Below are 25,269 nucleotides of genomic sequence, written 5' to 3' on the forward strand. Positions count from 1 at the left end.
ACAGCCAGGTAATAAAAACCTGACAGAGGTCCTAATCCTTCCCTAGTCTATCTACAACTAAAATATAAAGGTTTTTACATTTTACCCCGGCTGGTTTGTAGTATATCTTGAGGACTCCCTTTGGTCCGATATCTTTACCGGAATCTCTAGTTTCTATGGAATGCTGCAGACTTTTAAGTCAAGCTCTGGTCTCACAATCCCCAGATAATGTTTTTATAAATAAACCACCCAAGTTTGGCTGAAAAGTTTGTTTTTATAAACCACATGAGATGATTTGAAACAATAGGTAAAAATTATCAGTAAACAAAGCAATGAAATTCCAAGAGCCTTACATTGGAGCCCCCCTTATGTCAGAGTTGCCCTCAGAGACCCCCCTCATGTCACGGCCCCCATCAGAGACCCCCCACCCCTTTATGTCATGGTCTCCACCAGAAAATCCCTTTATATCAGTGCCCCCACTAGAGGACTCCCCCCCCACCCCCGTCAGAAATATCAGAAACTCCCCTTAAAGTGATCGTAAAGGTTTGTTTTTGTTTTAAAAAATAACAAACATGTTATACTCACCTCCTCTTCTTGGGGGGTGCCCCTGTGGTGCTCCTGGCTCCTCCTCCACATCGAGTGCCCCCCATGGAGAGCCGCTTTCACATTGACACAGACAGCCAGGACTCGGCACCGGCTCTCGTGTGTCACTGGATTTGATTGACAGCAGCGGGAGCCAATGGCTCCTGCTGCTATCAATCTATCCAATGAGGACCTGAGACAGCGTCTGGAGCTGCTGGGCTTCTTCTCGTGGCTGGAAAGATGGGGTTCAGGTAAGTAAAAGGGGGCCTCTTGGGGGGGCAGCTGCACCACAGAAGGTTCTTCACCTTAAAGAGGAAGTAAACCATGATGGGTTTACTTCCTCCTTTATTCCCTGCAAAGGCAAAGCATAATGGACTACTATGCATCGCATCGCATCGCATCGCATAGTAGTCCATTATGTGTCACTTACCTGACACAGGAGCCAGCGAAGTCACCGCTGTCCCCTGTAGTCCGGCGCATCCATCTTTTCGGCGGGGTCTCGCAGCTCTGCTGCTGTTATTTGGCGGAGCCGCGATGACGTCACTCCCGCGCATGCGCATGGGAGCCGACACGCGCGGCAGCTCCATTGTTGGAAATGCCGCGCTCAGTGCGCCTGCGCGTCGCTGTCTACGGCGCATGCACCGTAGACAGCGGTGCCTGTCTTCAGGCAAATATCTCCTAAACCGTGTAGGTTTAGGAGATATTTCTTGGACCTACAGGTAAGCCTTAATCTACGCTTACCTGTAGGTCAAAGTGGTTTGTAAGGGTTTACAACCACTTTAATGCATACAATGCATTAATGTGAAAAACCTCAAGACTTTACAACTCCTTTAAGTCAGGGCCCCCAACAGAGACCCCCTATACCTTATGTCAGAGTCTCCTTTAGAGACCCCCCCCCCCCCCTTTAAGTCATGGTCCCCATCAGAAAACCATTTTCTGTCAGTGCCCCACACCAGTGACCCCCCTTATACCAGGGCCCCCACCATTAGAGACCCCCTTACATCAGTGCCCCCACCAGAGACCCCCCTTATGTCATGGTCCCCATCAGAAAATTATTGTATGTCAGTGCCCTCACTAGAGACCCCACTTATATCAGGGCCCTAATCAGAGACCCCACATACTTGAGTGCCCCCGAAAGACCTCCCCGCTTATGTCATGGTCCCCATCAGAGACCCCATGGCAGACCCCATTATGTCATAGTTTCCGTCAGAGACCCCCCCCCCCCCCATGTCAGGATCACCATCAGAAACCCCCCTTTTGTCCAGATCTGATTAATGTTTATAAAAAATGTTACTTTGTATCTCTCTAGCCTCTCTGATCAATGCTTATTATTATACAGGATTTATATGGCACCAACAGTTTGTGCAACGCTTTACAACATGAGGGCAGACAGTACAGTTACAATACAATTCAATACAGGAGGGATCAGAGGGCCCTAATTGTTAGAGCTTACAATCTAGGAGGGAGGGGACAATGTTTATAAACAATGTTACTTTGTATCTCTCTATATCCTCTGATCAATGTTTATAAACAGTGGTACTTTGTATCTCTCTATCTCCTGATCAATGTTTATAAACAATGTTACTTTGTATCTTTCTATCTGCCATCTGACAGACATTTACAGATGAAAGATACATCCATCTCCACACACACAGACTTGCCTTGACAGATGGGACCTGAGTGCACATTGTGATATCAGTTTGCGATAATAGAACCATACCTTACATAATGCTGCTTTCCTTTAAGCCGATGCCTCTGCAGAAAGCCTACTGCTTCCACACAGAGAGCAAGAGAGGGTCCTTCTCTACAATGTGCTGGCAGGGAAGAGGCTTTTCCACTTAGGCTGTGGCTGCTTTCTAAAGAAAATGACCTGTAAGATTCTGCACACCTTTTGCTGTAATGCACTTGTGCACAGCTGATTGAAGCTGAAAGTTGAATTTAGCTTTAAGCTGTTATTGAAAATGAAGAATGAATGTGTGAGCTCCGGTTTGGACCGTACTGTCCACCAATCAGGAGCTGCAGTGAAAGTGTGGGTATTATACAACTGTAGTTGAATTGTGCAGGTGGTTCTCTACTGTGTGTGCGCCCTGCATGGAGTGTGTGTGCGCCCTGCATGGAGTGTGTGTGCGCCCCGAAACGGGGTGTGTGTGCGCCCCGAAACGGGGTGTGTGTGCGCCCCGAAACGGGGTGTGTGTGCGCCCCGAAACGGGGTGTGTGTGCCCCCCGAAACGGGGTGTGTGTGCGCCCCGAAACGGAGTGTGTGTGTGTGCGCCCCCGGAAACGGAATGTGTGTGTGCACCCCCGGAAACGGAATGTGTGTGTGCGCCCCGAAACGGAATGTGTGTGTGCGTCCCAAAACGGAATGTGTGTGCGCCACTGGAAACGGAATGTGTGTGTGCACCCCCGGAAACGGAATGTGTGTGCGCCACTGGAAACGTAATGTGTGTGTGCGCCCCCAGAAACGGAATGTGTGTGTGCGCCCCCGAAACGGAATGTGTGTGTGCGCCCCAAAACGGAATGTGTGTGTGCGCCACTGGAAACGGAATGTGTGTGTGCGCCCCCGGAAACGGAATGTGTGTGTGCGCCCCCGGAAACGGAATGTGTGTGTGCGCCCCCGGAAACGGAATGTGTGTGTGCGCCCCCAGAAACGGAATGTGTGTGTGCGCCCCCAGAAACGGAATGTGTGTGTGCGCCCCGAAACGGAATGTGTGTGTGCGCCCGAAACGGAATGTGTGTGAGTGCACCCCGAAACGGAGTGTGTGTGTGTGCGCCCTGAAACGGAGTGTGTGTGCGTCCTGCACGGAGTGCCCCCCCCCCCTCCAGCGTTGCTCGTAGTAACATCCAGTCGCTCACCATCAGGTTAACTGACTACGTTTTGTCCTCATGTGTATTTCTGTGACTATTTGTTGACGGAGACTCGATTATAAGATCCTCCGTAGTGGGATCCTATGCATGTAGGTCATTGTTCTTCCTAAGGCTCTTAGGAATATGTTAAGTAAATAGCAAACTCCAGGCATGTAAAAAAACAAAAACGGACCCAAAACACGGTATAAATGCTTTTAACATAAAACCAACATAATTATGTGAATGTGTCTTCTAATCCCCGCAGAGCAGCACTCAGACTGGGAGAGGGAACGGAAACTCCAGGAGCCAATCAGTTTCTGTGCCCCCCACCCCCTGTCCAGTCATCACATTGTGGGTGGGAATGTGAAATCACAATTGCGATTGGGGATGGTAAAACACCACAGTTGAGTCACACTTTTACTGCCCCCCCCCCAAACTGCTACCCCCTTTAGCTGCAGAGACAGTGGTTGGGGGTGTACACGTGTTCTGCAAGGGTCCGGAAACTGCATGCAGGTGGGGCACACTCGTGTGGCGACGAAGGGGTTAAAGGAGACAATATAAGGTCATCTCACTGACAATGGGTTAAAGGAGACAATATAAGGTCATCTCACTGACAATCAAATATTCTCTGAAAAGCGTTCCAAAAGCAGATCGCTCTTCAGAGAGCATTGCCAGCGTGGTGTTACCCTCCTGACTGTGCCGTCATTATGAGTCACACAAGTAGTTGGATAGAACTTGCCCGGAGTCCTGCTTTAAATTGCATTGTTCACGAACTGTTCCAGTAACGGCCGAACTCTCTTTATTTTCCAGAAACCTCGGAAAGTCCGGCCTCCGGGTGTCCTGCCTTGGCTTAGGTGAGTGACATCAGTTGTAAGTTCAGTGCATGTTGAGCAAAGAAACTTCCTTCTCACCCAGGAAAGGAGGACATTAGTGCTGTGAAGATCTATCAAAGTAAAGGTGGGGGAGGGGTCCTCTGGGGGACATGGAGTGTAATTCACAACATTTCACACGCAATTTTGAAAAGCTCAATTGATTCAGGTTTATGTGATATTTACCGCAAAAATAAGAAGCGTTCGGTTAGGTGAAAATAAATTCACAAAGAAAAAGTAAACAAAAGCATTCTTTGGTCTAGCCATGAGCTATTTAACAAACACTGCTGGTTAAGTTAGGATAGGTTAGCTGTCACCCGCAACGTCTTTAACAACCATGACTCATCCCTGCCGTCAGCATCCTAACAACCATGACTCATCCCTGCCTTCAGCATCCTAACAACCATGACTCATCCCTGCCGTCAGCATCCTAACAACCATGACTCATCCCTGCCGTCAGCATCCTAACAACCATGACTCATCCCTGCCGTCAGCATCCTAACAACCATGACTCATCCCTGCTGTACACGTCCTAGCAACCATGACTCATCCCCGCTGTCAGCATCCTAACAACCACGACTCATCCCTGCTGTACACGTCCTAGCAACCATGACTCATCCATGCTGTACACGTCCTAGCAACCATGACTCATCCCCGCTGTCAGCATCCTAACAACCACGACTCATCCCTGCTGTACACGTCCTAGCAACCATGACTCATCCATGCTGTCAGCATCCTAACAACTATGACTCACCCGTGCTGTCAGCATCCTAACAACCAGGATTCATCCCTGCTGTCAGCATCCTAACAACCAGGACTCATTCCTGCTGTCAGCATCCTAACAACCAGGACTCATTCCTGCTGTCAGCATCCTAACACCCCTGACTCATCCCTGCTGACCACGTCCAAGCAACCAGGACTCATCCCTGCTGTCAGCATCCTAACAACCGTGACTTATCCCTGCTGTCCACATCCTAGCAACCATGACTCATCCCTGCTGTCAGCATCCTAACAACTATGATTTCTCCCTGCCGTCAGCATCCTAACAACCATGACACATCCCTGATGTCTACACCCTAGCAACCATGACTCATCCCTGCTGTCAGCATCCTAACAACCATGTCTCATCCCTGGCGTATACACCCTAGCAACCATGACTCATCCCTGCTGTCAGCATCCTAACAACCATGTCTTATCCCTGTTGTCCACATTCTAGCAACCATGACTCATCCCTGCTGTCAGCATCCTAACAACCATAACTCATCCCTGCTGCCAGCCCCCTAACGACCATGACTCATCCCTGCTGCCAGCCCCCTAACAACCATGACTCATCCCTGCTGCCAGCCCCCTAACAACCATGACTCATCCCTGCTGCCAGCCCCCTAACAACCATGACTCATCCCTGCTGCCAGCCCCCTAACAACCATGACTCATCCCTGCTGCCAGCATCCTAAGAACCAGTGTGTGTGATGGTAGGAGAAAGCACATTACACACGTGTGTGTTTTAAGTGAGCCAGTGCTCATTCCTGGTAATCTAGGCAAGACAGGGAGGGACTTTTGTCGCCTACCTAGGAGTTTTTTGGTTGGGCTACAGAGATGCACATGGAGAGAGTGGACTGTGCATGCAGGTTTTGAACGAGCAATAACAATTGTTCCTGCAAAGCTCAGAGCACATGCCCAACAACTGGCAAGTCCTGGCATCTGAGCAGAACAGGTCAGCCTACCTACTATACCCAGTTTTTGCACAGCCTTGGGAGAGGCCCGGCACAACCTCCTCGGTATGACATTGAAAAGAAGATTCTTTTTTAAAAAAAATCTGAGCTGTAAATCCTGGAATGTGTGGACACAGCTATTGTAAAGGTGGCCCGACCCTTTAACTCTATGACTGCCCCCTGTAATCACTCACTACTACTCCTGCCGTTGTGCCTTTTGAAGTCAAAGTTGCTGACATGTAACACTGACAGGCAGACCGAGGAAGCATTATTGGGCAGTGATTGATGGGGGAACTTGATACAGATTGCCCATCAGAGGGACACTTCTGAGAGAAGTGACTTCATACGCTTTTAAAGTAGAGCTAAGGGCAGAACCTTTTTTCATTTTGGATACAGTAATGGAAGGTTATAACCCCTGGCAGGTTGTTTTGCCATCTGTGTCTCATTAGGGAGATTCCCCTTCACTTCCTGCCCCAAAACCAAAACAGGAAGTGAGATGAAATCCCTGCAAATGAAGGGAATCCCCCTCAGAATATTTCCTCTATATCTGTTCTGGTGACAACATAAAATTTGGGATTTTCTTTCACTCTCTGTGATGTTCATTAGAATAAATAGAGGGAATCTCCCCATCAGGGACACAGACAGCGATAAAAACCTGATCGCTCTGCACTCTCAAACTACATTTTTTGTCTTTATGTACACTTTAAGCCTCCGACACCGAATCTGGCTTTGGAATCCTATGCCTTCACTTGAAGTCGCACGATTTCAAAGCTTGTGGGCCGGTGTGACTTTAGGTGCGACTTGTCTGACATCTGTGCGACTTCATGCACAGATATCTATGCAAGCCGCACCTCAAATCGCAACAAATGGTGCAGGAACCTTTTTTGATGCAGCATCGCAATGTCAGAGTCGCACTGATGTGAACAGTTCCATTGCCGGCAATGTGCTGTGACCTGTTATGCGATTTGGAACTGTCAAATGACATTACAAGTTGCAACGGTGCAAACAAGGCTAAGTTGCAAAATCTATACAGTCTGTGTCAATCTCTGTATCTATAGATGATACAATGTATTACATGTCATATCTCTGTATCTATAGGTGATATAATGTATTGCATGTCATATCTCTGTATCTATAGATATACAATGTATTACATATCATATCTCTGTATCTATAGATATACAATGTATTACATATCATATCTCTGTATCTATAGATATACAATGTATTACATGTCATATATCTGTATCTATAGATATACAATGTATTACATGTCATATCTCTGTATCTATAGATGATATAATGTATTACATATCATATCTCTGTATCTATAGATATACAATTTATTACATGTCATATATCTGTATCTATAGATGATATAATGTATTACATATCATATCTCTGTATCTATAGGTGATATAATGTATTACATGTCATATCTCTGTATCTATAGATGATACAATGTATTACATATCATATCTCTGTATCTATAGATATACAATTTATTACATATCATATCTCTGTATCTATAGATGTACAATGTATTACATGTCATATCTCTGTATCTATAGATATACAATGTATTACATGTCATATATCTGTATCTATAGGTGATGTATTACATATCATATCTCTGTATCTATAGATATACAATGTATTACATGTCATATATCTGTATCTATAGATGATATAATGTATTACATATCATATCTCTGTATCTATAGATGTACAATGTATTACATGTCATATCTCTGTATCTATAGGTGATGTATTACATGTCATATCTCTGTATCTATAGATATACAATGTATTACATGTCATATATCTGTATCTATAGGTGATGTATTACATGTCATATCTCTGTATCTATAGATATACAATGTATTACATGTCATATATCTGTATCTACAGATGATATAATGTATTACATATCATATCTCTGTATCTATAGGTGATATAATGTATTACATGTCATATCTCTGTATCTATAGATGATACAATGTATTACATATCATATATCTGTATCTATAGATGTACAATGTATTACATGTCATATCTCTGTATCTATAGATATACAATGTATTACATGTTGTATATCTGTATCATCTATAGATACAATGTATTACATGTCATATCTCTGTATCTATAGGTGATGTATTACATGTCATATCTCTGTATCTATAGATGATACAATGTATTACATATCATATCTCTGTATCTATAGATATACAATTTATTACATATCATATCTCTGTATCTATAGATGTACAATGTATTACATGTCATATCTCTGTATCTATAGGTGATGTATTACATGTCATATCTCTGTATCTATAGATATACAATGTATTACATGTCATATATCTGTATCTATAGGTGATGTATTACATGTCATATCTCTGTATCTATAGATATACAATGTATTACATGTCATATATCTGTATCTATAGATGATATAATGTATTACATATCATATCTCTGTATCTATAGGTGATATAATGTATTACATGTCATATCTCTGTATCTATAGATGATACAATGTATTACATATCATATATCTGTATCTATAGATGTACAATGTATTACATGTCATATCTCTGTATCTATAGATATACAATGTATTACATGTCATATCTCTGTATCTATAGATATACAATGTATTACATGTTGTATATCTGTATCATCTATAGATACAATGTATTACATGTCATATCTCTGTATCTATAGATATACAATTTATTACATGTCATATCTCTGTATCTATAGATATACAATGTATTACATGTTGTATATCTGTATCATCTATAGATACAATGTATTACATGTCATATCTCTGTATCTATAGGTGATGTATTACATGTCATATATCTGTATCTATAGAGATATAATGTATTACATATCATACAGTGGGGGGGGGGTGATATTTGCTCCTTTGCTGATTTTGTACGTTTACCCACTGATAAAGAAGTGAAATAAGTATTTGATCCCCTATCAATCAGCAAGATTTCTGACTCCCAGGTGTCTTCTATACAGGTAACGAGCTGAGATTAGGAGCACTCTCAAGGGGAGTGCTCCTAATCTCAGCTTGTTACCTATATAAAAGACACCCATCCATAGAAGCAATCAATCAGATTCCAATCTCTCCACCACGGCCAAGACCAAAGATCTGCCCAAGGATGTCGGGGAGAAGATTGGAGACCTACACAAGGCTGGAATGGGCTACAAGACCATCGCCAAGCAGCTTGGTGAGAGGAGACAACAGTTGGTGCGATTATTTATGGAATTTATGGGAGAAACATAAAATAACTGTCACTCTTCCTCAGTCTGGGGCTCAATGGAAAATCTCACCTTGTAGAGTTTCAATGATGATGAGAACGGTGAGGAATCCGCCCAGAACTACACGGGAGAATCTTCTCCATGATCTCAGCTGGGACCATCGTCACCAAGAGAACAATCGGTAACACACTACACCGCGAGGGACTGAAAGATTACTAATGAACATCTGAATGATTCCGAGGAGAACTGGGGGAAAGTGTTGTGGTCAGAGGAGACCAACATCGAGGTCTTTGGCATCAACTCAACTCCACGTGTTTGGAGGAGGAGGAGGAATACTGCCTATGACCCCAAAAACACCATCCCCCACCTTCATACATGGAGGTCCTATGACCCCAAGAACACCCTCCCCCACCGTCATACATGGATGTCCTATGACACCAAGAACACCATCCTCCACCATCATACATGGAGGACCTATGACCCCAAGAACACCATCCCCCACCGTCATACATGGAGGTCCTATGACCCCAAGAACACCATCCCCCACCGTCATACATGGAGGACCTATAACCCCAAGAACACCCTCCCCCACCGTCATACATGGATGTCCTATGACACCAAGAACACCATCCTCCACCATCATACATGGAGGACCTATGACCCCAAGAACACCATCCTCCACCATCATACATGGAGGACCTATGACCCCAAGATCACCATCCTCCACCGTCATACATGGAGGACCTATAACCCCAAGAACACCCTCCCCCACCGTCATACATGGATGTCCTATGACACCAAGATCACCATCCTCCACCATCATACATGGAGGTCCTATGACCCCAAGAACACCATCCTCCACCATCATACATGGAGGACCTATGACCCCAAGAACACCATCCTCCACCATCATACATGGAGGTCCTATGACCCCAAGATCACCATCCTCCACCATCATACATGGAGGACCTATGACCCCAAGAACACCATCCTCCACCATCATACATGGAGGTCCTATGACCCCAAGATCACCATCCTCCACCATCATACATGGAGGACCTATGACCCCAAGATCACCACCCCCCACCGTCATACATGGAGGACCTATGACCCCAAGAACACCCTCCCCCACCGTCATACATGGATGTCCTATGACACCAAGAACACCCTCCCCCACCATCATACATGGAGGACCTATGACCCCAAGAACACCATCCTCCACCATCATACATGGAGGACCTATGACCCCAAGAACACCATCTGTCATACATGGAGGTGGAAACATTATGCTTTGGGGGTGTTTTCTGCTACGAGGACAGAACAACTTCACCTCATCAACGGGACGATGAACGGGGCCATGTACCATCAAATCTTGGATGAGAACCGCCTTCCTCAGACAGGGCATTAAAAATGGGTGGTGGATGGGTCTTCCAGCATGACAATGATCCAAAACACTCAGCCAAGGCAACAAAGGAGTGGCTCAAGAAGAAGCACATTAAGGTCCTGGAGTGGCCTAGCCGGTCTCCAGACCTTAATCCAACAGAAAATATGCTGCGGGAGCCGAAGGTTCGAGTTACCATACATCAGCCTGGAAACCTTAATGACTTGGAGAAGATCTGCAAAGAGGAGCGGGACAGGAGGAATAGCAGCCACACCTCTTACTAACAGGAAATCCCTGGAAAGTAGCGGCTTTACTTAGAAATCATCAGAGTATTACAGAGGGAACTACTGAAGTAACAAGAAGGTGAATGACATATTTGGGGAAGGTCAGAGATCAGCAACAAGAACACGTAAAAAAAAAAGTTTTTGCCCGGAGTTCTGCTTTAAGGATTTAGAGAAGATCTGTAAAGAAGAGTGGAGCAGAATCGGAAAAGTTTTTGGAAATGTGTTTAACTTTTTTTTTATTCTTTTGTTGTTATTATTCTGTCTCTCACTGGTAAGATAAACCGACCATTAAAATGATAGACCGATCAGCAGCCGATTAAATACTTCCCCCCCCCCCCCCCCCGGTTGCTCTCTATTTGTATTTATTTCAAAGTATTCTGGATCATATCTCTGTACAATGTATTACATTTCCTATCTCTGTTGATGTGGTGGGGGGGGGGGGGGGGTTTGTTGGAGACGACCTTGGTTTGGTGTTCCTGGCATGCGGAGGATTCTCCTCCTGACTCTGTCTTTTCTCTCTTTGAAGGAACATGGGTGACGTTTGGAGGTCAGATCACAGACGAGGTAAGACGGACTTCCCATTTATAAATAACGTTGGGCAGATGAGTGGCAGCTGTTGAGAAGAGTAATTGGGGCTAAGTACGAGGAGTGCGGGCCGTGTACATCTGTCCGCTCTCCGGCAGGATGACCTATATTTTGGGGCTTGTGGGAGGGCGGCCTAATCCGAGACTCTGAGACTCCGAGGATTCTGGGAGATTTTTGTGGCAGCAATTCACTAGGATTGTCGGGAAATGAAATTCATTTGTGTTCCCCACCTACCTGCCCCGCTTGGGGGGTCACCCGGGATTAGAAACCGATCGCTCAGAATCATGGGGGGCTCTGAGTACTAAGACCCCATTGTATATTCTACAAATATTCATAGGCTGAAAAATTCCCCATCAGCCCCCCCCCCCCCACCTCCTGCATCAGGGTCCTCATCAGAATTCCCTGTTACATCAGGATCCCCATCAGAGCCCCCCCCCCTTACATCAGGATCCCCATCAGAGCCCCCCCCCCTTACATCAGGATCCCCATCAGAGCCCCCCCCCTTACATCAGGATCCCCATCAGAGCCCCCCCCCTTACATCAGGATTCCCATCAGAGTCCCCCCCTTACATCAGATGTTTCCATCAGGGTCCTTCCCCTTTTTTCAGGGCCCCTGCTTACCCCATCAGAGTCCCCCTCTTACATCAGGAGCCCCATCAGAGTCCCCCTCTTACATCAAGAGCCCCATCAGAGTCCCCCTCTTACATCAGGAGCCCCATCAGAGTCCCCCTCTTACATCAGGAACCCCATCAGAGTCCCCCTCTTACATCAGGAGCCCCATCAGAGTCCCCCTCTTACATCAGGAGCCCCATCAGAGTCCCCCTCTTACATCAGGAGCCCCATCAGAGTCCCCCTCTTACATCAGGAGCCCCATCAGAGTCCCCCTCTTACATCAGGAGCCCCATCAGAGTCCCCCTCTTACATCAGGAGCCCCATCAGAGTCCCCCTCTTACATCAGGAGCCCCATCAGAGTCCCCCTCTTACATCAGGAGCCCCATCAGAGTCCCCCTCTTACATCAGGAGCCCCATCAGAGTCCCCCCTGTTACATCAGGAGCCCCATCAGAGTCCCCCTCTTACATCAGGAGCCCCATCAGAGTCCCCCTCTTACATCAGGAGCCCCATCAGAGTCCCCCTCTTACATCAGGAGCCCCATCAGAGTCCCCCCTGTTACATCAGGAGCCCCATCAGAGTCCCCCCTGTTACATCAGGAGCCCCATCAGAGTCCCCCCTGTTACATCAGAGTCCCCCCTGTTACATCAGGAGCCCCATCAGAGTCCCCCCTGTTACATCAGGAGCCCCATCAGAGTCCCCCCTGTTACATCAGGAGCCCCATCAGAGTCCCCCTGTTACATCAGGAGCCCCATCAGAGTCCCCCTGTTACATCAGGAGCCCCATCAGAGTCCCCCTGTTACATCAGGAGCCCCATCAGAGTCCCCCTGTTACATCAGGAGCCCCATCAGAGTCCCCCTGTTACATCAGGAGCCCCATCAGAGTCCCCCTGTTACATCAGGAGCCCCATCAGAGTCCCCCTGTTACATCAGGAGCCCCATCAGAGTCCCCCTGTTACATCAGGAGCCCCATCAGAGTCCCCCTGTTACATCAGGAGCCCCATCAGAGTCCCCCTGTTACATCAGGAGCCCCATCAGAGTCCCCCTGTTACATCAGGAGCCCCATCAGAGTCCCCCTGTTACATCAGGAGCCCCATCAGAGTCCCCCTGTTACATCAGGAGCCCCATCAGAGTCCCCCTGTTACATCAGGAGCCCCATCAGAGTCCCCCTGTTACATCAGGAGCCCCATCAGAGTCCCCCTGTTACATCAGGAGCCCCATCAGAGTCCCCCTGTTACATCAGGAGCCCCATCAGAGTCCCCCTGTTACATCAGGAGCCCCATCAGAGTCCCCCTGTTACATCAGGAGCCCCATCAGAGTCCCCCTGTTACATCAGGAGCCCCATCAGAGTCCCCCTGTTACATCAGGAGCCCCATCAGAGTCCCCCTGTTACATCAGGAGCCCCATCAGAGTCCCCCTGTTACATCAGGAGCCCCATCAGAGTCCCCCTCTTACATCAGGAGCCCCATCAGAGTCCCCCTGTTACATCAGGAGCCCCATCAGAGTCCCCCTGTTACATCAGGAGCCCCATCAGAGTCCCCCTGTTACATCAGGAGCCCCATCAGAGTCCCCCTGTTACATCAGGAGCCCCATCAGAGTCCCCCTGTTACATCAGGAGCCCCATCAGAGTCCCCCTGTTACATCAGGAGCCCCATCAGAGTCCCCCTGTTACATCAGGAGCCCCATCAGAGTCCCCCTGTTACATCAGGAGCCCCATCAGAGTCCCCCTGTTACATCAGGAGCCCCATCAGAGTCCCCCTGTTACATCAGGAGCCCCATCAGAGTCCCCCTGTTACATCAGGAGCCCCATCAGAGTCCCCCTGTTACATCAGGAGCCCCATCAGAGTCCCCCTCTTACATCAGGAGCCCCATCAGAGTCCCCCTGTTACATCAGGAGCCCCGTCAGAGTCCCCCTGTTACATCAGGAGCCCCGTCAGAGTCCCCCTGTTACATCAGGAGCCCCGTCAGAGTCCCCCTGTTACATCAGGAGCCCCGTCAGAGTCCCCCTGTTACATCAGGAGCCCCGTCAGAGTCCCCCTGTTACATCAGGAGCCCCGTCAGAGTCCCCCTGTTACATCAGGAGCCCCATCAGAGTCCCCCTGTTACATCAGGAGCCCCATCAGAGTCCCCCTGTTACATCAGGAGCCCCATCAGAGTCCCCCTGTTACATCAGGAGCCCCATCAGAGTCCCCCTGTTACATCAGGAGCCCCATCAGAGTCCCCCTGTTACATCAGGAGCCCCATCAGAGTCCCCCTGTTACATCAGGAGCCCCATCAGAGTCCCCCTGTTACATCAGGAGCCCCATCAGAGTCCCCCTCTTACATCAGGATCCCCATCAGAGTCCCTCTCTTACATCAGGATTCCCATCAGAGTCCCCCCCTTACATCAGATGTTTCCATCAGGGTCCTTCCCCTTTTTCAGGGCCCCTGCTTACCCCATCAGAGTCCCTCTGTGCATCAAGTGTCATCATTAGACTTCCTGCTTACCTCAGAGTCCTCCTCAGTGTCCTCACTTATCTCAGGATCCCCATCAGAGTCCCCCCTTTACATCAGTAAAACCATGGCTAAGCCATCTTTTTTAACCCTCCCTGGTTCTGTGTGTAAGAGCCCACAGAGAACCCAACATAACAGGTAAGGGGGAACGAAAAAGGGGAGGGGGTTAAAACCCAGCTCCAGGCAACTAAAAAATGACCCCTTGCAGTGGGGTCTGCCCCTCATTGCAGGGTTTAATAGCTTGTTTAATCTAAGGGAGAGGAAAAACTGTCTCACTCAGCACTCCCCCCCCCCCCCCCAATGCACCAGCAGTGGACTGTTCCTCGATGTCATTGCACCCAATGCAGGGCTATGGACCCTGCTCTGCTCTTGATGACATCAAAAGTATTTGTTGCGTTCACTAACAGCCAAATTTGAAAGGAAATTCCAATGCCTATACTGTAATAGTTAACTTATTATTAGCTAGTTGTTATTTCAGATTTTCGAATTCTCAGGTTTTTGGATTTTCTCTTTTGAATTTTTTGATTTTCGTTCTTATTTTCAGATTTATCGAATATTCAAATCTTGGAATATTCGGAAAAATTTGTTAAACGTGTTTTCGTTAATTCGGATATTGCACGTGTCTAGAATGAAGTACCGGAGCCGCCATTGCTTCCTTGCTTTTTCGAGAGGCAAACATTGGGGGCGTCGCCCTCACTTCACTTCTTGGTAGTTATCATAGAACAGATATGAAGGGGGGAAGTTTCAATGCTGCTCCGGATGCAGACTTGTCACTGTGGCCGGGGTAGGGAGGACGGTCCCGGAGGACGGTCCCGGAGGAGCGCACGCCTTCCAAACCAAGTCTGAGTCTTTTAACCACCCCCAAAACCCCGGACCCCGGGGGTCACCGCTGACTGCTCCCGTCATTGTGGCACACAGGTGACAGGTGGTCCTCCAGGTGGGGGGGAGAAGGTGCAGCCGCTCACCTGGCCGGGCCCGGGCGGATCATCTTACGGTCGCACGCACAACAGGAACACTTGGCTGAGTCTTTAGCGGTTTAAATATTCATGCGGCTTTGTGCTGATCGTTTTGTTTCTTGTAAGGCCCCCAAAGGGAGGATTTTCTGGCGGGGCAGCAGAAGGGGGCAGCTGGCAGGATTCCCTTCCGAGCGGTGCGGGCCTGGAGCTTGAGCCGCGCCATTCTGCACCCAGGATAATGGCAACCGCCGGCGCTCCATTATTTCTAGCGCGGCTTTCTGCGGACTGATGCCTTTTATTACATCTTTATGTAATTAATAATCTTTTATAATCTCATTCATATTATTTTATAACAATATAATATAATAAAATGATAATGTAAAACAATATATTATAATAACTTTTTGTTACAATAATATAAATAATATATAAATTAATATAATATATTATAAACATTATTCACAAATAAAAGTTAAGTATGATATGACCGAAAAGGAAATTGAGGTTTAATTCCTCCAAATGGAATCGGACATCGCACTTGCTTTCCTTGCAGTGGAGGAGGAGTTGATGAGTGACACCCTGAGAAATATTGTCTGGCCCCCACCCCCCTCCACAAAATCATCGCTGATCCCCAGCACGGCTCACACTATAAAGCAGTGAGGTTACATGCTCTATATAGTGCCTCATACAGCTTTGTTATACAAATCATGCTGAGTGAGCACTCTACTGACGCATTTCACCCCTCCTATCTGGTTTTAGTTATAATTTACCAATGTCCCCCCCCCGCCCCCCAATTGGTCTTAGTCTTAATAGACTGATGCAGTCCCCCTGCACCCCTCCCCCCCCCCCCAAATTGGTCTTAGTCATAGTGCACTCATCCCATCTGGTCTTGGTTATAATTTACTGCATTTTGCTCCTCCTAATTGGTCTTAGTCATAGTGTAGTGTACTGTACTTATGCATTTCACCTCTCTGGTCTCATCTTTGTTTTAGACTGACCTGTTTTGTCCCTCCTACCTGGTCTTAGTTGTAGTGGACTGATGTGTTTCACCCCTCATATCTGGTCCTGGTAATAGACTGACACGTTTCACCCCTCATATCTGGTCCTGGTAATAGACTGACACGTTTCACCCCTCATTTCTGGTCCTGGTAATAGACTGACACGTTTCACCCCTCATATCTGGTTGTGGTAATAGTCTGACACGTTTCACCCCTCATACCTGGTCCTGGTAATAGACTGACATGTTTCACCCCTCATATCTGGTCTTAGTCATAGTGGACTGACTTGTTTCACCCCTCATATCTGGTCTTAGTCATAGTGGACTGATGTGTTTCACCCCTCATATCTGGTCTTAGCAATAGACTGACATGTGTCACACCTCATATCTGGTCTTAGTCATAGGGATGCAATTCTCCCCTCCTATCAGTCATTATCGTGACGTGTTTCGCCCCTCCTATTAGGGCATAGTCATAGTGGACTGACAGATAACCACAACACCACCTGCATGGGGTTTGCATGTTCTCTCTGTGTAAATTGGCAGTAATTCAATTCAAAAAGTGAAACTCATTTACTATATATAGATGTGTTACAGAGTGATATTCTTCAAGCATTTCTTTCTTTTAATTTTGATGATTATGGCTTACAGTTAGTGACACCCCAAAAATTCTGTATCTTGGACCCCCTTGGCTCCACCCCTGACTCCACGCTCTTTGAAAACACCCATGTATATGGTGGAGGTTGGGCGGGTGTGGAGATTTTTGTGGCACCTCTCCGCCTATCTCTTTAGCCGTGGTCTGCAGGCCCGCACCTTCACCTCTGGACCCGGCCTGAAGACAAATAGCAGTGGCACCAGCTCACTTCTGCAGGTATATGAACAGACTAGGGTAGTATATGGACAGGCTAGGGTAGTATATGGGCAGGCTAGGGTAGTATATGGGCAGGCTAGGGTAGTATATGGGCAGGCTAGGGTAGTATATGGGCAGGCTAGGGTAGTATATGGGCAGGCTAGGGTAGTATATGGGCAGGCTAGGGTAGTATATGGGCAGGCTAGGGTAGTATATGGACAGGCTGGGGTAGTATATAGGCAGGCTAGGGTAGTATATGAACAGGTTAGGGTAGTATATGAACAGGCTAGGGTAGTATATGGACAGGCTAGGGTAGTATATGTGCAGGCTAGGGTAGTATATGAACAGGCTGGGGTAGTATATGGGCAGGCTAGGGTAGTATATGAACAGGCTGGGGTAGTATATGAACAGGCTGGGGTAGTATATGAACAGGCTGGGGTAGTATATGGGCAGGCTAGGGTAGTATATAGACAGGCTAGGGTATTATGCGGACAGGGTAGGGCCGGCACTGGTCGGGGCTCCTTTTGCATGAATTACTACATCAATGTGTAGTGGGGAGCCGTGTCATCTGCTGGTGTTGGTGCTCTGTGTTTTATCAAGTCCTAAGTCAGCGCAGCTCTCTAGCAGGAAATCCCGGAGCACTTCATGCTTCCCTCTGCTGACCAGCTTTATGGAGATGCTGATGTCATTTTCCAGCAGGACTTGGCACCTCCCACACTGCCAACAGTACCAATACCCGGTCACAATGATCATGGGATCACTGTGCTTGCTGAGCAAACTTGCCTGACCTAAATCCCATAGAGAATCTGTGGCGTATTGTCAAGAGGAAGATGAGAGACACCAGACCCAACAATGCAGACGAGCTGAAGGCCGCTATCAAAGCAACCTGGGCTTCCATAACCCCTCAGCAGTGCCACAGGCTGATCTCCTCCATGCCATGCCGCATTCATGCCGTAATTCATGCAAAAGTAGCCCCCGACCAAGTATTGAGTGTATACTATACTGTACATGGCCAGACTTCTCACTAAGACAACATTTCTGTATTTAAAAATCCTTTTTTTTTTTTTATTGGTCTTATCTAATATTCAAATTTTCTGAGATTGTTTGGGGTGTCACTCGCTGTGAGCCATAATCCTCAAAATTAAGAGAGAAATGGTTGAAATATCACTGTGTGGGTAACACATTTATATAATGTATATCAGTTTCACTTTTTGAATTAAATTACTGAAATAAATAAACTTTTTGATATTCTAATTTTATGGGATGTGCCTGTAAATACCTGCAATAAGTCCCAATTTTGAGCGGAGTCACCTTTGCCTGCACTTGCTAGAAACAAGTCCAATGACTTATTCAGGGCATTTGTTCATATTGTGTGCAGTCTGTGACTTCGGACTCCATTCACAGAGCTAACACACCCGGGATTGGGATCCCTATCCCCCAGAAAGTGACGGTTATTTTCAGCCGCGTTCAGTGAGATTTGCTCGTGAATATAAAGATTCTCCTCCTTGTGTCAGATCTTTGTGAATTGGTCCCATTGTCTGTCTGTCTGTCTGTGGGGTGGTGTCTATTTTTTTTTTGTCTGGCCGCGGTCCGGGTCATTGTGCGCTCCAGGGTGATTTTTATAAGATTACAGAGGAGTTTAATTCTGCCACAACTGGATTACATAACTAGGACAAAATGTATTCTCAATAACCGACATCCCGATCACTCATCCGGAGCGATTGAAAATTACGATGAGCCGGTTTCATCTTACATAGGAGATCAGTTTACCGAGAGAAAGCATTCAAATGATCTGCAAAGGGCCTTTATCACATTACCCGCGTGCGGTGCGTGTGTTTGAGCGCTGCACGCATGAAAGAAGACATTATCACGGCTCCGCCGTCCAAACTGAAAATCATTGGAATTTATAGACGGCCCGCTGGTCACTGACAGGCATTTCTAGAGCCTGCCCAGCCCCCCCACTGCCATGGAAATCCCCCCCATTGCCAATAACCCCGAGGTTCTGGGAACACCGTCTCCTGATCTCTGTGAATATGCAGGTGACGCATTCCTAGCCCCGCCTTTTGTGGCTTGCTTGGGGTAATGGATTAATGACACTAGAATCTTCGGTAGATGATATATGGTGAATGAGAGATTCGTTTTGCCTAAACTATATTAAGCCCTTGCCTACTGCCAATCCCCAACCGGGAGGCGGAGGCCGGCTTTCTGATCGTGTGACCGCTGTGATTGGGTGTCACAATATCACATGATCATAAGCTTTCTGATTGCAAGTGTGTATCGGGCGCTGCCGGTGACAGCTTAGTTGAGGTCTGATCACATCTGAGCGTTGTAAAAAGCAATATGCGTTTTTTAGCACTTTTTAATGTGTTGTGTTAAAATTCCACACATAATGCGTTTACATGAGTCTTGCATGTGTTTTCCTCCTTGGACACCTGGGAAAAATGGATGTGACCCCAGAAAAATGCACTTAAAAAATGTGCATTGCGTTTTTTATGTGCTACCTTAGAATATAATGGAAGGTGCATTTTTAGCCCCACTGTATGTAGGAACATAGCCACCTTGCATTAGAGCCACTGTATGTAGGAATGTAGCCCCCCTGTCTTGGTCACACTGTATGTAGGAATGTAGCCCCCCTGCCTTGGTCCCACTTAGCCACCTTGCATTAGACCCACTGTATGTAGGAATGTAGCCCCCCTGCCTTGGTCCCACTGCATGTAGGAATGTAGCCCCCCTGCCTTGGTCCCACTGTATGTAGGAATGTAGCCCCCCTGCCTTGGTCTCACTGTATGTAGGAATGTAGCCCCCCTGCCTTGGTCTCACTGTATGTAGGAACGTAGCCCCCCTGCCTTGGTCCCACTGTATGTAGGAACGTAGCCCCCCTGCCTTGGTCCCACTGTATGTAGGAACGTAGCCCCCCTGCCTTGGTCCCACTGTATGTAGGAACGTAGCCCCCCTGCCTTGGTCCCACTGTATGTAGGAACGTAGCCCCCCTGCCTTGGTCCCACTGTATGTAGGAACGTAGCCCCCCTGCCTTGGTCCCACTGTATGTAGGAACGTAGCCCCCCTGCCTTGGTCCCACTGTATGTAGGAATGTAGCCCCCCTGCCTTGGTCCCACTGTATGTAGGAATGTAGCCCCCCTCCCTTGGTCCCACTGTATGTAGGAACATCGCCACCCTCCCTTGGTCTCACTGTATGTAGGAATGTAACCCCCCTGCCTTGGTCCCACTGTATGTAGCCCCCCTGCCTTGGGATCACTTTATGTAGGAATGTAGCTCCCCTGCCTTGCTCGCGTATGAGATGGACTAGGCGCTGTGGACAGATAAGGGTGTGGTCGGGGTTTCTCCAGATTTCCTTTTTATAATGTGATGACTCTGTATACCGGTATAGTTCAGAATCCTGCACAGATGTGAGGAACCAAACCAGGTGAATCCTTTTTCTCTGAGTTTATCATTACCCGGCACCGCTTCACTGCTTCCGTCCTATCGCAAAGTCGGAGCGATGCTTTAAGTTCCTGATTGTTTCCCGGAGCCCGGTGTGTATTGGTTGCCTTGTGCGGCGCTTGCGGTTTTCTGCGGCGCGGTTGTGTTTTTTATTCTTTTTATTTTTTCCGTGTTCTGCTACGTCGACATATTTCACATTTCACAGATTTTCCGTGTTTTTCACCGGCTCAGCTCTTCTAAACGGAACATTCACTGGAGCCGCGACTCGCCGACTCCCATGTCACATCCGGACTGGTTTGATAAAGCGATGCGGAGTGTTGCGGTGATGTGTGAAATGCAGTAACCCGCGGCAACCCTAATCCAAAGTATGAAATGATTGGTTACTGCACACTGCTGTCTGCCTTAAAGTGTATTTCCATCTTGGGAGCCCCATCCCCCCATATTCAATGTTCTGTCTTCCCATTCACTCCGTATACCTAAAAATAATGTCCTCACCATCCTAATTTCTTTGGAGAAGCATCATATATAGAACTCTATGGGCAGATCTTCAACCCGTCCATCAATGTCAATGTTTATTGAGGTAAACTCTGGTTAAAAAAAAAAAAAAAAATATATATATATATAAATAAATTCAAGTATGAATAAGTTCTTTATATTACTCTCCGCCTCCTCCGAATCAGGGAGTGCGACCGGAGCGCACTCAGGTGTGTTACAACAGCGAATATTCACTGTTGAAACACTGATCCTCCTCCCGGCCAACCGGGAAGCGGGTCTGATACCCATCACCTGATTAGCTGATAGGACAGGCGATCCTATTGGATGCCTAGGAGGAGGGGAGGAGACGCACAGGCAGAAGCGAGGAGGAGTCAAGCCACCGGGATGCCTGGTCCCCGCCGATGCCCGATCCCCGCCGCTCCTCGGACATCCGATCTCCTCGGTTGGCCGCCGCCTAGATTGGGTAAGTGCAGGGGAAAGGCTAGAGCCCCGGTCATCCAGAAGAACATTTGTGAGGTCAGGCACTGATCTTGGACGAGAAGACCTGGCTCACAGTCGACATTTACAATTGGTCCCAAAGGTGTTCAGTAGGGACGAGGTCAGGGCTCTGTGCAGGACACTCCAGTTCCTCCACACCAAACTATGTCTTTATGGAGATGGCTTTGTACACAGTCTTACTGGAACTTCCCAAGGCTGTTGCCGCACGTCTGGAAGCCCACAGAAAGGCTAGAACGGTGATGGCGAACCTTGGCACCCCAGATGTTTTGGAACTACATTTCCCATGATGCTCAACTACACTGCAGAGTGCATGGGCATCGTGGGAAATGTAGTTTCAAAACATCTGGGGTGCCAAGGTTCGCCATCACTGGGCTAGAATCTTGGTGATCCATAAGAACATTTGTGAGGTCAGGTACTGATGTTGGATAAAGAGCACAGTTGGCATTCCAATTCATCCCAAAGGTGTTCTGTAGGGTTGAGGTCAGGGCTCTGTGCAGGACACTCCAGTTCCTTCACACCAAAGTGGTCAAACCATGTCTTCATGGAGCCGGCTTTTTACACAGGGGTACAGTCATGGTGGAACAGAAAAGGGTCCTCCTTTATAATCTATGGAAATTTGTGTCCATTTGTGAGGTCTGGCTCACTATCGGTGTTCCAATTTATCCCAGAGGTGTTCAGTAGGGTTGAGGTCAGGGCTCTGTGCAGGACACTTAAGTTCCTGTACATCAAATTCAACAAACCATGTCTTTATGGATCTGGTTATCTAAATCCAAAAACCATTGTCATTATTATGGAGTACCCCACCCCTGTCATGGTCATTAATATGGAGTTGCCTCCTATAACATCCTCCACTCTTCTGGGAAGGCTTCACATAAGAATTTGGAGTTTTTTTATGGGAATTTGTGCCCATTTAGCCAAAACAGGATTGGTGATGCCAGGTATAGGTACTGAATGTGAAGACCAGACTCGCAATCCGATTCATCCCAAAGGTGATCATTCCTCTTGAGGTCAGGGCTCCCGGAGTTCCTCCACACCAAACTATGTCTTTATGGAGCTGGCTTTGTACATAGTCTTGCTGGAACTGAGAAGAGACCTTTCCAAGGCCGTCACCACAAGTCTGGAATCCCAGAGAAAGGCTAGAACCCCCGGTCATCCATAAGAACATTCGTGAGGTCGGGTACTGATGTTGGATAAATAGGCCTGGCGCACAATTGGCATTCCGATTCATCCCAAAAGTGTTTAGTAAGGTTGAGGTTTGCGCTTATGAGTTCCTTCACTCTTCCGGGAAGGTAATCAATGAATCTAAAGAAGTTTTATAGATCTATAACACATGAATGAAAGTCTATCCTTTTCAATAATTTATCTATATATATGTACAGTGCCTTGCAAAAGTATTCATCCCCCCTTGGCATTTTTCGTGTTTTGTTGCCTCACAACCTGGAATTAACACGGATTGTTTGAGGATTTGCATCAATTAATTTACAGAACACGCCCACAACTTTGAAGATTTTTTTTTTTTTAATTGTGAAGCAAACAACAAATAGGACAAAATAACAGAAAAAGTCAATGTGCAGAACTATTCACCCCCCTAAAGTCAGTACTTTGTAGAGCCGCCTTCTGCGGCTATCACAGCTCCAAGTCTCTTTGGATAAGTCTCTGAGTCTTCCCACATCTTACCACTGGGATTATTCCCATTCCTCCTCCTTGCAAAACTGCTCCAGTTCCTTCAAGTTGGATGGTTTGCGCTTGTAAACAGCAATCTTAAAGTCTGACCACAGATTTTCTATTGGATTGAGGTCTGGGCTTTGACTCGGCCATTCCAACACATTTCCATGTTTCCCCTTAAACCACTCAAGTGTTGCTTTAGCAGTGTGTTTGGGGTCATTGTCCTGCTGGAAGGTGAACCTCCGTCCTAGCCTCAAATCACACACAGAGTGCTACAGGTTTTTCCTCAAGTATATCCCTGTATTTACCACCATCCATCTTTCCCTCAACTCTGACCAGTTTCCCAGTCCTGACTTCTGAAAAACATCCCCACAGCATGATGCTGCCACCCCCATGTTTCACGGTTGGGGTGGTGTTCTTTGGGTGATATCATGTGTTGGGTTTGCTCCAGACATAGCGTTTTCTTTGATGGCCAAAAAGTTACATTTTAGTCTCATCAGACCAGATCACCTTCCTCCATACATCAGACCAGATCACCTTCCTCCATACATCAGAGCAGAGCACCTTCCTCCATACATCAGAGCAGATCACCTTCCTCCATACATCAGAGCAGATCACCTTCCTCCATACATCAGAGCAGATCACCTTCCTCCATACATCAGAGCAGATCACCTTCCTCCATACATCAGAGCAGATCACCTTCCTCCATACATCAGAGCAGATCACCTTCCTCCATACATCAGACCAGAGCACCTTCCTCCATACATCAGAGCAGATCACCTTCCTCCATACATCAGACCAGATCACCTTCCTCCATACATCAGAGCCGATCACCTTCCTCCATACATCATACCAGATCACCTTCCTCCATACATCAGAGCCGATCACCTTCCTCCATACATCAGACCAGATCACCTTCCTCCATACATCAGACCAGATCACCTTCCATACATCAGAGCAGATCACCTTCCTCCATACATCAGAGCAGATCACCTTCCTCCATACATCAGAGCAGATCACCTTCCTCCATACATCAGACCAGATCACCTTCCTCCGTACATCAGACCAGATCACCTTCCTCCGTACATCAGACCAGATCACCTTCCTCCATACATCAGACCAGATCACCTTCCTCCATACATCAGAGCAGATCACCTTCCTCCATACATCAGACCAGATCACCTTCCTCCATACATCAGAGCAGATCACCTTCCTCCATACATCAGACCAGATCACCTTCCTCCATACATCAGACCAGATCACCTTCCTCCGTACATGAGACCAGATCACCTTCCTCCATACATCAGACCAGATCACCTTCCTCCATAGATCAGACCAGAGCACCTTCCTCCATACATCAGACCAGATCACCTTCCTCCGTACATCAGAGCAGATCACCTTCCTCCGTACATCAGACCAGATCACCTTCCTCCATACATCAGACCAGATCACCTTCCTCCATACATCAGACCAGATCACCTTCCATACATCAGAGCAGATCACCTTCCTCCATACATCAGACCAGATCACCTTCCTCCGTACATCAGACCAGATCACCTTCCTCCATACATCAGACCAGATCACCTTCCTCCATACATCAGAGCAGATCACCTTCCTCCATAGATCAGACCAGAGCACCTTCCTCCATACATCAGACCAGATCACCTTCCTCCGTACATCAGAGCAGATCACCTTCCTCCGTACATCAGACCAGATCACCTTCCTCCGTACATCAGACCAGATCACCTTCCTCCGT

At 47.3% G+C, this 25,269-nt stretch overlaps 1 protein-coding gene across 8 annotated transcripts in view; it reads left to right on the top strand.

The window, feature by feature from the left end:
* The window catches only part of KCNAB2 (potassium voltage-gated channel subfamily A regulatory beta subunit 2), a 330,950-nt gene that overhangs the window by 242,811 nt on the left and 62,870 nt on the right, over positions 1–25,269 (top strand). For all 8 annotated transcript variants that reach the window (XM_077458287.1, XM_077458289.1, XM_077458288.1 and 5 more), the window contains 2 exons: positions 4,216–4,259; positions 11,454–11,491. In XM_077458287.1, the coding sequence (XP_077314413.1) occupies positions 4,216–4,259; positions 11,454–11,491 (82 nt within the window). The remainder of the gene's footprint in view (positions 1–4,215; positions 4,260–11,453; positions 11,492–25,269) is intronic.

The sequence above is a fragment of the Lithobates pipiens genome, unplaced genomic scaffold (assembly GCF_037356315.1).
Source record: "Lithobates pipiens isolate NorthernLeopardFrog02 unplaced genomic scaffold, aLitPip1_a1.2 Scaffold_27, whole genome shotgun sequence".
In the NCBI taxonomy this organism is placed as follows: domain Eukaryota; kingdom Metazoa; phylum Chordata; class Amphibia; order Anura; family Ranidae; genus Lithobates; species Lithobates pipiens.